Genomic DNA, 13,600 nt, shown 5'->3' with positions numbered 1-13,600 from the left:
TCTGAACTGCTGATCCTGGTGTTATGGTTCAGGGAAAGCAGATCCTCTTCAAAAGGATATTGAAGTGTTAACAGTCTATTGCTTGTAATTACATTTCGGTTCAAAGAGCTTTCAATGCCTGCAGAAAGTGCCAAGACAGTTCTTTTCGTGCTTGTAGCAGGGTAGGGGGCTTGGAGAGGGGATTTGGGGTTTGCTTTTGGTGTTTTGTCTTTACTCAGTCTTAGCATATGAGCTGACCTTGAGGAGAAAGTGAAAGCTCTTCATAGTTTAGATGACTGAAAAGGAAAAGTAGGTGTGTTACAGTGAATTAAGTGTTTTCTTGATGGAGGCTTGGTTCCTAGAGAACACATTGCTGCCCTGCTGGTGCAGGGTTTCAAACTGTTGCAGACTGGGTCTCTGCAGGTCTGTAAGTGCATAGTGTTCATCAAATTAACTGCAGCAGTAAAAAAAAACCATACAGATTTGTGCTTTTATAATTGGGGTTAGGAAGGCCTGGCAATAGAAGGGTTTGGACAGGCCCCTAAAGGTATCAGGGCAAGCAGGGACCAAGCACTTCCCAAGGGTTACCCTGGCAGGCATTTCTCACAGCATTCCCCTGGGAGCAAACTCCTCCAGGGCTCTCAATCCTTTTCTTCAGGTTGGTTCTTCTTCAGTGTTTAACTCTGCACCTTGGGCTGGGTAAGGATTTCTATGGGGACTCCAACTTCCAGCTCAGCCTCTCCTACAGGGGACACCCTCACCCTAGGCTGCCCTTGTGCTCTGACAGTAGTGATTAAAAGCACCTGGGAGCTTCAGGTTGTGATCTCTCCCTGCTTAACTAAACCTTGATTAACCCTATCTTGGGTGACTGCTCCAACTACCAAAGCACTGGATAAAAGGAGGAGGCTGATTAACACTTATCATTATTTATTAGAGGCTGGGGCTGTAGGTCACTTCTCCAGGATGTAGAATATAATTCAGTTATATTCTGAATATATATATATCCTCTCTCTGCTGAAATTTGGAATCCTAGTCCAGTCCCTCCAAAACTGCTTTATGATTGTTGCTTTCAACACCAAGTTCTCAGGATCTGCCTCGCACTTGTTTTGCTGTCTAATGTGCCTCCTGTGAGCTGTGAACTTTGTAGATGGGAAACTTTCTGATAAAATATAAAAAACAATGCAAGTTTTTATATTGGCTGTTTCTAGATTATTAAAGATGATGGTTTCACCTAGCAGGATTTTGAATTTTCTGTTGAAATCAGGGGAAGCTTTTGGTTCTAGTCTGAAAGTTTGCCAGTTAATTGCTGAAGGGGTAACTTTCAGGGTGGTTCCCTCACGAAAATCTGGTAATATTTTGAAGAACAGGGAGAAAAACAAGAAAAAGTAAACATAATTTGCCCCAATAATCTTCTAGGGCAAAGATTAGAAAGAGAGCAGGATAATACCCATTAAATGTACACACAGGAAGTTAAAATCAATCTCAAAGAAAACATATTTTATTATTTTACATATGTGGTTGAACAAAGCAGCAACTCTGTAACTGCATTGAAATTAATATGAAATCTAAAATAATCACAGTTTGTGATTTCTCTGAATGATATATAATCACTCTTCTACAGTGCACATGACACAATCTGAAACATTACCATTTCCTGGAGGGGGAAAGACATGGCAGGGTTAGGACTGGAAGGAAGGGGACAGCAGTGTTATCTGATGCCCTGAATGCCAGGTTAGCAGCTGCATGTGTCCTGTGGAAGAAAGGAATTGACTTCTCTGGCCACCATGTTATTGCATGCCAAAAAAGCTCTTGGTTTCAGATCCAGAACAAGGTCTATCCCTTGGTTCCTTCCTGCTAGCCTCAGTTGCAAGCTCCCTTCTGGCTTGACTAAAACCTGTTCATCTTTGGAAGATGGAGTTGTTAGGATCAGGTCTTTGCCCTGCTTGCTGTACAGGGCAGTGCACCATGTAAATCTTAAGGTATTGGATCAGCAGTGAAGTCCCCTCTCCTGCTTGGTCCCTTGCACAATCTGCACAGAAGGATGACAGCTCCAAAGAACAGAAATACTGCTTTGGAGACACCTCATCTGAGCAATACATGAGACAAAGGAAGAGTTTCCTTCCAGCCACGCTGGAAGCTAATTCCAGGGAGCTGCAGTTCCAAGGAAAAAGGATTTCACTGAATTCTGGCAATAAGAGATGTCCATAAATGAACTGGACATAAGTTACAAGCCTGTACAACACTCTAGCACAACTCATGGAACAGAGGAGACCTGCCAAGCAATGCCATTAACAGAAACCTCTCAGAATCAAGCCAGTGTCCAACAGCAGCTGGAGAAGCCAGACTTCCTACTCCATCCAGTGGGTCCATGCAATTCCCAGGCAGGGACTTGGACAAAGTGCACTGTTTCAAGGAGCCAAGAAGGGGAAGAGGGGAAAGGTCTTTGCATTGCTCAGACCAAGGGCAGCCTATCTGGCTAATTAGTGCAGAGAGCAGCAAAGCAGAGTTTTTTATGCAACCTTACTTGGTATGAATCAGGCAAAGGGTACAAGATATTTCTAGATTCCTTCTCCTCCCTTCTGTTCAATTTCAACTCGCAAGCAAAGCATTTTTTTAAAATTCCTTATCACTGAAGTTCCTCCTACACATTTTTAAGACTGGTGGGAAAAAAAACCTAAACTGATCCAGAGCTAAAAGCAGATTTGGAATCTGAAGCAGATTCACATCAGTCAGCTCACCTCTGCTGCTATTCCAACGATGGAGATGCCTGGCTCCCTCTCTGTGCAAAGGCAAACCTCTTCCTTCCTTGGAAGAGGTGCCACAGCCCTCAGGGCACAGTGGTTCAGCAGCACCTTTTCTCTGAGCAACTGGCACCACACTTCCAGCAAGGAACAAAGGGCTGGCTGCAGATGGACAGACCTCAGCATTTCTGCAGTCAGCACTCACCACGCTGGAGGTGTGGCTCCTTCTTCCTGCCAGCAAACACCTCCCTGAGGTCTGGCTATGAGCACCATTCCCAGGAATGCCAGGAAAGTCAGCACCCAAGTCAGCAAGCACTGCAAGGAAAGGGAGTGTTCCTCTTTCTGCAGTGGATGGCACCTCTGGAAAGGGAGGCTGAGGGACACTGGAGCCATCCTGTGAGTAAATGGGGTTTGGGCTCCAGTTTCAGGCCTTGCAGGCTGGGTGCACAGTACAGCTGTGACTCTGGAGAGGTGCTGAGCTAAAGGACCTTCCCTGTGTTATATCCCAAGTCCTTCCCTGTGCCTGCTCTTCTGGGAACTGGAGACAAGCCCTTATTTTGTGCAACGAGATGAAATGGTAATTTCCTTCTCTCTGCAGTGAAAGGAAAAGGATTCAAATCTGTGTTCCTCCCATTACAGCTGCTTTTAGAAGCAGCCAAGCAATTCTTGTCTTACCCCAAGTAATGGTAAGAGCGGAAGAAACTGCTTCCCATTGTGGATTTCACTGAGGGAAACACATGCAAAGAGGTGTTTTTCTGCTCCTATTCAGGAAGGGAAGGATAGAGAAACAGAGAAGGAACTCTTTTGCCTGGATAACTGAAAGAGCACCTGATCTGCCTCACACACAGAGCCTGGCACAACTTAAGAATTGAGCCTAGGCTGCAATGACCTTCCTAAGAAGACAGATGGGTATTGAGAGGATGGAGAGCAGCTGGAGCAGAATCTCAGTGCACACGGATGCTGAGACTTGAATCAAGAACTCAAACTTCTGTGCAGAACATGTTTGCACCCTGTGTATGGAGCTGCCTGGAAAAGCAGGAAGGAGGAAAGAAGAGGCAGAGCAGACCCATTTCTGATACCTCAGTGTGGTGTGAGCTGAGTGTAATTAGGAAAATCAAGTCAGTTGTGTTGGCTCCAAGGCATTTCATCATATACACAGGCTGATTTGTGCTTCTAAAATCACAGTGCTCCTCTGGAATTAAGACACTCCTTGCTAAGCCCAATCTTCCACATTAATTTCTCATGCAAACTTTGCTTATTTTCTTTGGAATGTCTATGGAGACACAAGTCTTATCTTTCTCTGGATAGGAGAGCTAGGAGAACAGAGGCAATAGAAGGTGCATGGTGTTGGGGAAATGTTCCTGGGCAGGCAAGTCCCAGCTGCTGATTCATGTTAGGGGGACTCTACCTGCATGTTAAAGAAAGAGGAGGGACCAGAGGTCAGACTGTATGGGGTATCCCTGAGCTGCAAACCACATGAGGGATGAGAGGAACAAAAGAACTGGAAGACACAGACATTTGTATTCTAAAAGATCAGGCCTGGGGATCTGGGGCTCTGGTACCATCCTGGCCTGATTGATCTTCTCTTTGAATCTTTGCATGCAAGGAAGGAGCAAAGGTGGACTGCGACTCTTTTTGTTTGGCCCTTGTTCCAAAGAAGGGCCCCTCTTGGAAGCTGTGCCAGCTGGAGCAGGTGGATGTTCCCTGCAACAGTTGGGATCAGAGTGGGTGCCAAAAAAGCCTCTTGCTGCGGCACTGAGTTCTGGGCAAAGACAACTCTGCCAATTCAAACTCTGTGGTGGTTTCCTCTGCTGCTGAGCACAGGCTGCTGGCTCCCTGGTGGGATGTGAAAAGGCAGGGGTGTTCACAGAATGCTAAATAGGGGGGAGGGAACAATATAACTTTCACCTCAGCCCTGCAGCAAGTTGCTCTGGCTACTGAAGCTTCCTTTGAGGGGCTCTGCCTCTCCACAGCTGCCAGATGACTGCAAAACAGAACTTTGTTTCAGGCTGACAGTGATGCAGTGGCAAATCCCCAGGCAAAGAGAATTTGTTAAAGTCTGTAGGCACTTACTCTTCACGAGGAGAATGTTAAGACTTAAAGCCTTCTCTTGGCATGGAGCCATCACAGCCCAGCTTTTGGTGTGCTCGAGTCACAGCCTGGACAAACAGCACATTCTACAAATGGCTGATGCTGGCTCCTTGTGTGGGGAAGAGCTTTGCCCTCAAACACCCCACAAAGAGGAGGGTGGGCTCCCCTGATCTTTGCACTCAAAGTGTGGAAAAGAATGAGCTGTGGGAGCTGAACAAAACTGGGATTGCTGGGACAAGCCTACTCCTTATACCCTGTTTCCATTATGGCTCAATTATGGCTGGCAGCAATGTGCAGTCACAGTTGAAAGTCTGTGGGCAGACTTTCTCTGGGCAGACGAGTATTAAAAAAATTAAGGGGCTTTTAGTGCTGCAACAGGGAGTTTTCTTAAACATTAGCTAGATTAGAAAATCACCCCAGGTCCCTCCCCGTTCTTCCCCTCTTTCCGGTACATAAAACCCCTTACAGCAGATCTTGAGGCACACCTGTCTGAACCCCTAGCTCCAGTTTTCTTTCTTAAAAGCAAGTTGCACAGCCTCATCCACATCCTGCACTATGTGGGATGCCTGAAGCAGGCTGGGGTCGAAGCAGAAGTCCCGGTGTCCATGGAACACTGTCTCCTCTGTTTCCTTGGGAGCGGCGCTGTCGGGGCGGTACACCCCAGTGCAGACCAGGATGGACTCACAGCTCTCCACTGAGTTGTTGCAGTCATTCCTCAGCTCCAGGGAAAACTCAGCCTGGGCACTGGCTGCCTGTGGGCTCCTCCTCAGCCCAGCCTGGGCCTGGTTCTGCTGAGCTGACTTGAGGTAGTTGTTGTAGAGGTTTGCCCCATAGACGTCAGACATGGGGTTATCCCTGGATAAGGTCACAGCGTGAAACAGAAAGGAGAAACAAGCCCATGAGAATGGGCTCAGAAATGATAAACAAGCCCTCTGGGTCTGGGGGACTGAGATTGAGACAGCACTGAAGGAGGAAGGGGTGGGAGATAGTTGCTAACATCAAGAGGAGCAGCTGGAGTAGGCCAGTGAGCCCTGCTCAGGACATGTGCATCTTTCAAAGGGGACACAGCACATCCCAAGCACCCAGAGCAGTTTCAGCCATGACTGGATCATATCCCTGGATTATTTGCCCAAAGTGTTTGGCCAAACTGAGCTAACAGTGCTACATCTGGGTCTCTTAGTTTTGTCTTTGAGTCACTCTTTGTGCACTCTGCATCCTCTAGTCCACAGCTTTGCTGTGTAGGATACAAAAAGCCAGCAAGCCTCTGTTCCAGGATGCGAGGCTCCAGAAATACCATTGGAATTTTGGTATTAACTTTAGAAATATCCAGAGAGGAAAAAAAAATGGAAGAAAGTCAGAAAAAAACCCCAAACAAACAAACAAAACCCCACCACCACTAAAGAGCAGTCAGTTTGCAACTCCCTAAGGAAACCAGCAGGAAAAAAATCTCTTACCCAACTGCATAGAGGCGTCGGATGGGAGCCTTCCAGCCCTGCTTCTCTGCCTGCTGCTGGATCAGGTACTGGGCATAGCGGTAGGTGATGGGGCTGGGTTTGCCAATCAGGGCCTCATACTTCAGCTCCTTGCCTGTCACCTTCTTGTAGATGCTCTCCAAGCAGAGAAGGAAAGTGCCATGGCCAAACCTGCCCCAGAAAGGAGGTCATCAGCATTGCCAGCATTGCTTGCACTGAGGCAGCAAGCACTCCTTGGTTATTGCCTGTTGTGGATATGGTGCCCACACGCCCCTCCACAGACAGTGGTCTGGCTTTTGCTGCTCTTCAGGTTTTAGTCTTTATTTCTCATACAGCTTTCATGTTTCTGCTGCTAATTACATTGTACAATCAAGCTCTTAAAACATTCAAATGCTAAAAAAACACAGTAGGAAAAGATCATCTGCACGAGAGGCGTGTGAAATGGGCTAAACCAAATCCCACACGTGCTTTTCACCTGGGCATCTTGGCTTCAGCCATCCACAGGAGGTCCATGTTGCAGGCCAGGATAGGCAGATGAGGGTATGGCACATCCTGCAGCTCTGCCCCAGGGTTCCCATTGCTCAGGAGTACATCAGCAATGAGTTGCAGGCTCGTCTCCCACCTCACTGGCTCGCCAAACAGAATCACCCCTGCAAGATTTTGAGAGCTGTTTGGAAACTCACAGCATCCAAAAGCCACCTGCTAACAAAACCCCTCCTGTGCTGGGCTGCCCTGGTAGGTACAGCTACCAGTGGAACATGGCTGGTGCCAGGGCTCCAGTCTGCACATCTCTGCACCATGTGCACCTCTGGTTCCAGATACTGGCACACAGCACAGGGAAAAGTTGCTTTGATCCAGCTTTTCCCAGCAGTGAGGCTGCCTCCTGGCTGTGCCCTCTGCATGTGCTGCCCATGGACAGCAGTGAGCTGACAGCACATCATTAGCTCCCAGCCCAGCTGGCCTGCCTTGCTCTTAGCTCTGCTTGCTGCTCATATGTAAACACAGGCCTCTGCTTACCTTCTATAGTGGGGAAGCCAGTGGGGGGAGGAGGAGGCTGCCAGAAAAAAAGGAAGGCTGGATTAGTAATGCAAAACCTAATGCTAATATTTTCCGCCTCCCTCATCCCAGATGGGATTTCACAGATCTTGTACTCCTGTCTCAGAGCTGGAGATGCCAACCAAACCATCTTACCCCTCACTGCAAGGAGCAGCAATGGAAGGCAGAGACAGGAGAGGGGAGAGTCACTGCCCTTCCTGCAGGAGCCAACACTGGGAAGAGCAGAGGGGCTGCCTGCTCAGTGCCAGTGCCAGGCTCCTGCTGAGGGACCTCAGTGACAGCTGCCCTGTCCCTTTGCTGTGTGCTGTGACCACCCTGCCCCAGATCACCCCTTCTGCTGATGCTTCAGGAAATTACCAGCTCTTTCGGCCTGCGGCTCAGGTCCACCATGTCCAACAGGGGATACGCCTTCCTCAGGGCCTCTATGGTGACCACGTGCTTGAACCCCAGGCTAGTTCAGACCATCAAGGAATGTTGTGGAGACTGGCTTGTTTGGTTTTGGTTTTTTTTTTAAGTGACAGTTTTTCTGTAAGTTACTTGCAGAAGCATCTGCAGGATTAAGGAATGCAAGTCCTAGTAACAGAGCAGTGTGGTAAAGTATAAGCTTTCAGCCAGACAAAAACACCTTCTGTTAATTACATTGTACAATCAAACTCTTAAAGCATTCAAATGCTAAAAAATCACAGTAGGGAAAGATCATCTGCACGAGAGGAGTATGAAATGGGCTAAATCAAGTACCACACATGCTTTTCACCTGGGCATCTTGGCTTCAGCCATCCACAGGAGGAGCAGACTGCTCAAAGCCCCATCATATTTCAGTTCCTTCAACTGCTGTCAGATTCTGGGGAAAACCTCATCCATGGGACAGTTGGGAGTGACCTTTAATGGGTTTTGCCATGGAAGAACGGGAGGAGCACAACTTTTATCTCAAAAATGAGACACCTAAAGCTGACGGAGTCCTCATGCTCACATCCCATCAAGAGAACAGCAATCACAGGAGAAGTCATGAGCGTGAGAAGCCAAACACCAAACAGGTGAGCCAGGCAGTGACCACCATGGACATCAACAGCACCTGAGCCTGTCCATAAGGACGCTGCCCCATAAGGTAAGCCCGGTGACCTTTGTGTCTCCTTGTGCTTCAGAAGCTGAGCAAGAGCGTGCCAGGGCTGGGGCTGGGGCAGGAGCAGCAGCCTTTAGCAGGGCACACAGAGCACCACCAGGCACAAAGGATACTTGTGGGCGTTCTCCTGCACGGGCCCCTGCCCGGCCACCAGCATGTACCTCTGGTGGAACTGGCTGAAGAGCTGCAGGGGGCTGTGGGACAGGATCACCTGCTCCGGAGACACCTGCGGGACGGAGGGAGCCCGGCTGGGACCCGCAGGTAGGACCTGTCCCCTTCTCCCGGCGGTTCTGGAGCTGCCCCTCTGCAGCCCCTGGGCCGCGGCCAGGCCGGGCACTGGCGGTGCTGCCCTGCCGGGATCGCTCGGGCTCCCTCCCGCCGCCCCGTCAGCGTTACCTGCAGCCCCAGCGCCTGGGACAGCTCTCGGGCCTTGTCCGAACGCAGGCAGTTCCCGGCGTTGGTCAGGAACACCACGGGCACCCGCAGCCGCCCGCCGCCGTCCGCCAGCCTCTGGAAGGCGCGGCGGGCGGCGGGCACGGGCTGGCTGCCCCGCACCAGCACGCCGTCCACATCGAACAGGAACCCGAAGGCCGGCGGCTGCAAGGCGAGCGGAGGGCACGGTCAGCCGGGAGCCTCCCCGCCCGCCCCGCGCCCGCCCCGCGCCCCTCCGCGCACGCACCCGGCCGCAGAGCCCGCGGGCGGGCGGCCCCGGGGCGCGCAGCAGCGCCCGGCCGGCCCGCAGCGAGCCGCGCAGCGCCATCCTCCCCGGCCGCCTCGGGCTCCCGCCGCGCCCGGACTACAGCTCCCGTCCGCCCCTGCGGCCCGGGCACGCCGCCGCTGCCGGCCCGCGGGGAGCGGCCGGAGCCCTGCCGGGCTGCCCACACGCGGCTGCGGGCAATGGTGCTGCCAGGGAAGGGCTCTACCCCTGGTTCGGGGCAAAGCGGGTTCGGTGAGAGCTGGAGAGAGGAGCGGGTGTTGGAAGCAGCGGGACCCACCGGGAAAGGGAGTGCGCTGGCCACAAGCAGCCCTGCCACGCTAGAGGCGTGCAGAATCCCCGGCGAGCCGTGCTAGAAAGAAGAAGGCTTCTGATGTGATGAATAAGGCTATTCCTAGCGTAGTCCTTTTTGTACAGTGGGAGTACGGTGGCCTTAGGATGTGTTTTCTTGTACAATGTCACACCATCATTGGAACATGAGAATAGTGGAGAGTAGGCCTAGAATAAGGAGTCGAGGGGAGTTGTAGTGGAATCGTATTGTTAGTCCTGAGGTGGTTAGGAGAGCAGCGGCTGCTCCTAGGATAGGTCAGGGGCTAGGGTCTACTATGTGATGAGAATGTGCTTGGTGTGCCATGGAGAATTAGATATTTTCTTGTAGGTAGAGATTTGGGCAGGAGGGAGCCAAAGGCTTTGAGCCCTACAGTGCAATCACAGCGGGTTTATCTCAGCCCTTCACAAAGTCAAAGAACGGGAGGCTCTCGGTCTGTGAGGGAAGTGCTCCGGAGCTGCTCCGTGATAACGGAGGCGTGGGCCCGGGCGCGGCCTGGCCTCAGTCGGACTGGTGACTGCTCGCCCTGCCTGCCATCTGCGTGCCCGGGAATGGCACCGCAGCCTGGCACCTCTGCCAGCCCACGGGCACAGAGATCGTCCCCGTGTGCTTGGCACTGGGCATGTCCCGCCTCAAGTGCTGTGTCCAGGCCTGGGCTCCTCCCTACAAGAAATTCAGGTGTGGAGCAAGTCCAGAGAAGGGCAGCGAAGGTGAAGGGTCTGGGGTTCTATGAGGAGTAGCTGAGGGAGCTGGGGCTAGAAGAGAAGCTCAGGAGAGACATTATGGCTCTCTACAACTCCCTGACCTCCCCCTGAGATGAGGGTCGGGCTCTTCTCCCAGGCAACAGCAACAGGACAAGGTGTGCCAGGCTGGACATCAGGCTCAAGGTGTGCCAGGCTGGACATCAGGAAGAATTTCTTCACTGAAAGTGTGGTCAGATATTGGAACGGACTGCCCGGGGAGGTGGTGGAATCAGCATCCCTGGAGGTGTTCAAGAAATGACTGGATGTGGCAATGACTGCCGTGGTCTGGTTGACAAGGTCTAGTGGTGGTCAGTCAGTTTGGACTTGATGACCTTGCAGGTCTTTTCCAACTTTAAGAATTCTGTAAGTTGCTGCCCTGCCTTTGCTCAGCCTTTTCTGTGCAAACCCTTTTTCCTACAGATAAATAAGGTTCTCTAAAACTCTGGTCACTTTTTTTACCCTTTGACAGACTTGCATCCCTCTTTCCTGCACCCTGGAACAGAAATCTTGATGCTGAATTCAGCTGAGGCCTTTCCAAACGTGGGGAAAGTAAAAGGTTCATTTCACATCTATGGAGATGAAGCAATGTTTGTTTGCTTTCTGACTGGGCTTAGGATCTCCTGAGTCCCTCGACAGGGCAGGTTTAACACGTATGACTTTAGGCATCAATTACACACTGTAATTGTTTGTTTTTACGCTTCCATTGCCATGAACACCAACCTTAATTTGTTTTTGACCCACTTTAACACCTAGAGCCCTATTTGCTGAGCTATTAAAGCAGTGGCAATTCAGAGATATACATTTGTACAGATGGTTATTCCTCCTTAAGTGCTTTTGCCTTAACTGAATCACCTACTGTTTATTTTTTGTAATTTCCTCAATTTGCCAGGATCACTTTAATTTCTCAGAAGTGTTTGCAGCTCATCCTGCTCTGGCAAAATTTATGCTGGCCTTGGAGACATTACTGAAAGTATTTAGCTCTGTGAGGAACTGGGTTTAAAACTTTCTTCCATCAACACACTACAGCTATTCTGAAGTGTGCCTTCCCAGCTATGTACAAACCAGAGGCCTCCAACCCTCACTTTCCCTGGCTGTCAGTGAAAAATAGTCAGAGAGAGAGGCAAAGACTTTCTGAAATTAATGACAAACACAGGAGCCTTGTCTCGAGTGCTGCTCACCCGTCCACCGAGGCGGTCCCTCCTGGCAGAGTGAAAATGTGATGGATTTGCTGTGATTTCTGCTTAGGGTATTTGCTAACGTGGATTTATGGCCTTTTAATGATACAGCCACTCACAAGTTAGACAGGTTGGGTTGTTTTGCTTGCTGGTTTCGGTGCATCTAGACTGAACTGCATTGAGGGGGTCTCTCAGTCCCTTTTATTTTAAGTGTAGGGATACTTTTGCATCTTTCTTCCCGTTCCCGAGGCATAAAAAAGAGCTGGGAGAGACATCCAGCCTGTCCCCTATCACAGAGATTTCATTGCTAAAAAAAGAAAAAAAAAATTAGTGTATTAAATATCCAGGAGTTACAGTGGGGGGGAAAGAGGGGGATGGGGTGGGGGTTCTTGGGGGTGGGGGGTTTTGGAGAGAGGGTTTTTGGGGTGGGCGTTTTTGGGGGTGGGATTTTTGGGGAAGAGGGTTTTAGGGGGTGGGAGTTTTGGGGGTGAGGGTTTTGCGGGTGGAGGCTTTTGGAGGTGGGGGTGTTTTGGGAATGGGGGTTTTTGTGGGTGGGCGTTTTGCGGGTGGGGGTTTTTGGGGGTGAGTGTTTTGAGGATGGGAGTTTTTGGGGGTGAGGGTTAATGGAGGTGGGGGTTTTTGGGTTGGGGTTCCTTGGACTGGGGGTTTTGGGGGTGGGATAAAGGGGGGTGGGGTTTTTGGGGGCTGGGCCTAATGGGGTTGGGGATTGTGGGGGCTTTGAAGGAGAGGGATTTCTGGGTGGGGATTTTGGGGGTGAGGGTTTTTGGGGCTGGGGTTAATGGAGGTGGGGGTTTTGGGGGTGGGGTTTTTGGGGGTGGGGGTTTGGGAGCTAAGGTTTTTGGGGGTGGGAGTTTTGGAGAGGGTTTAATCCCCCCGATGCGGGTTGTTACCCCGGCGCATCCCTGCGGGCGGCGCTCCTGCTCCACGGCACGGGCGGGCCCGCAGCGCTCCCTGCGCCCCGGCTCGGGGGCTCCGGGCACGGGGGATGCGGGTGGGGACGCGGAGGGAGGGAAGGGAACCCGTTGTTCTGCTCCCAGGGGGCCTCTGGGGGTATCCGCCCTTGGAGAGGTGTCCCCAAAGTGTGCGTGTGCTTTGCCCTGCGGGCTGCCAGCGCTGCCGTGTTTATTTTTCCAAGCAAGGCTGTCCAACAGGCTGGAGCGCTTATTTTTAAACCGACCCGGGGGGACTTTGCCAGCGGGCGGGCACAGGCTGAGCCTGGCAACGACAGCGGCAGGGCTGCCAAGCCCCGCGCTGTGCAGAGCCTGCCGAGCCCCAGCCCTCCCTGCACCCGCAGGCAGGATTTAGCCCATCATCCCTGTGCTGAATGCTCGTTGTGTCTTTTTCCCTTCAAGCTTTGGGAATTTTTCTGTGTCTGCTTGGAGCTTCCCATTCCGTGAGCTGTACATGGACGGACCTCGTGATTTCCTCTGCAGGCACATCTGGTAACAGCTGTACCCCAAATACCCCTAGGGATCGTCTGTCTGTCTGCCCTTCTTACACCACCCACAGGAGACTCCCTCTTCTTCCCCTGTCCACGCCGTGCTTGGATGTCTCCCATCTCCTTTCACGGCTCACTATAAAGACAAGCAAAACAGGCAGTTGCCCACAGCCTTCTCCCATGGGTGCCTGTGTAAACTTTGCAGCTCTGTTTTCCCTGGACTTACAGCCCTGTCATCACCCCCCTCTTCCTGACCTTCTCACACCCCCCTCGAATGCAGCCCTACCTTCCATCTCTGTCCTTACTGCAGAGGCTCTAATGGCCTGAAGCAACCCTTCCCCCACAGTTTATCTCTCCTCTTCCCATGCTGCAGCCTGCTCGTGGAATGATGGACAAGCTAAAGGTTGAGAAAATACAGTAAAATGCCTTTCTTATCCTGTAATGACCAAGGGGGAGGACACAACCTGATAAAAATGACAAACCAAGAGAATTGAGAGCCAGACCCTTCACCTGCCTGTCCCTCAGTGCACAGAAAACACTTGATAGACCTGCTGTGATTGCAACTGCTGCGAGCCTGGAAAGAAAGGAATGAAGGACTGAGCCAATTAGAGCCACAGGTTTCTGACCAAAGAAATGTCCTTCTGCTACCTGTGAAGAGGCTAATTCAGAGACTTAGATAGGAAGAAAACCTGAAGCAGGCTGATCATTTGGAGCTGGTGGA

The 13,600-nt window shown here is 51.2% G+C and overlaps 1 protein-coding gene across 1 annotated transcript; it reads right to left on the bottom strand.

Moving 5' to 3' along the window:
* Nucleotides 1-1,449: 1,449 nt before the first annotated feature.
* Nucleotides 1,450-9,219, bottom strand: HDHD5 (haloacid dehalogenase like hydrolase domain containing 5). Its single transcript, XM_066549750.1, has 8 exons — nt 9,139-9,219; nt 8,856-9,056; nt 8,573-8,685; nt 7,697-7,790; nt 7,301-7,337; nt 6,759-6,933; nt 6,266-6,454; nt 1,450-5,666 (listed from the first exon to the last, which is right to left on the bottom strand). Exons 1-8 carry the CDS (start codon nt 9,217-9,219, stop codon nt 5,309-5,311), a joined length of 1,248 nt encoding a protein of 415 aa, XP_066405847.1. The 3' UTR covers nt 1,450-5,308.
* Nucleotides 9,220-13,600: the final 4,381 nt, after the last annotated feature.

Source organism: Molothrus aeneus, chromosome 5 (genome assembly GCF_037042795.1).
Source record: "Molothrus aeneus isolate 106 chromosome 5, BPBGC_Maene_1.0, whole genome shotgun sequence".
NCBI classification, from domain to species: domain Eukaryota; kingdom Metazoa; phylum Chordata; class Aves; order Passeriformes; family Icteridae; genus Molothrus; species Molothrus aeneus.
This window is presented reverse-complemented; position numbering and strand designations above follow the sequence as displayed.

Excerpts from the sequence above, each read along its gene's own strand:
- HDHD5 (XM_066549750.1), bottom strand. The coding sequence starts at position 9,219 with ATGGCGCTGCGCGGCTCGCTGCGGGCCGGCCGGGCGCTGCTGCGCGCC. Across the intron at positions 7,791-8,572 it reads GTGCAGGAGAACGCCCACAA|CCTGGGGTTCAAGCACGTGG; the intron begins GTATCCTTTGTG and ends GGTCTGAACTAG. Across the intron at positions 6,455-6,758 it reads GCTGAAGCCAAGATGCCCAG|GTTTGGCCATGGCACTTTCC; the intron begins GTGAAAAGCACG and ends TTTCTGGGGCAG.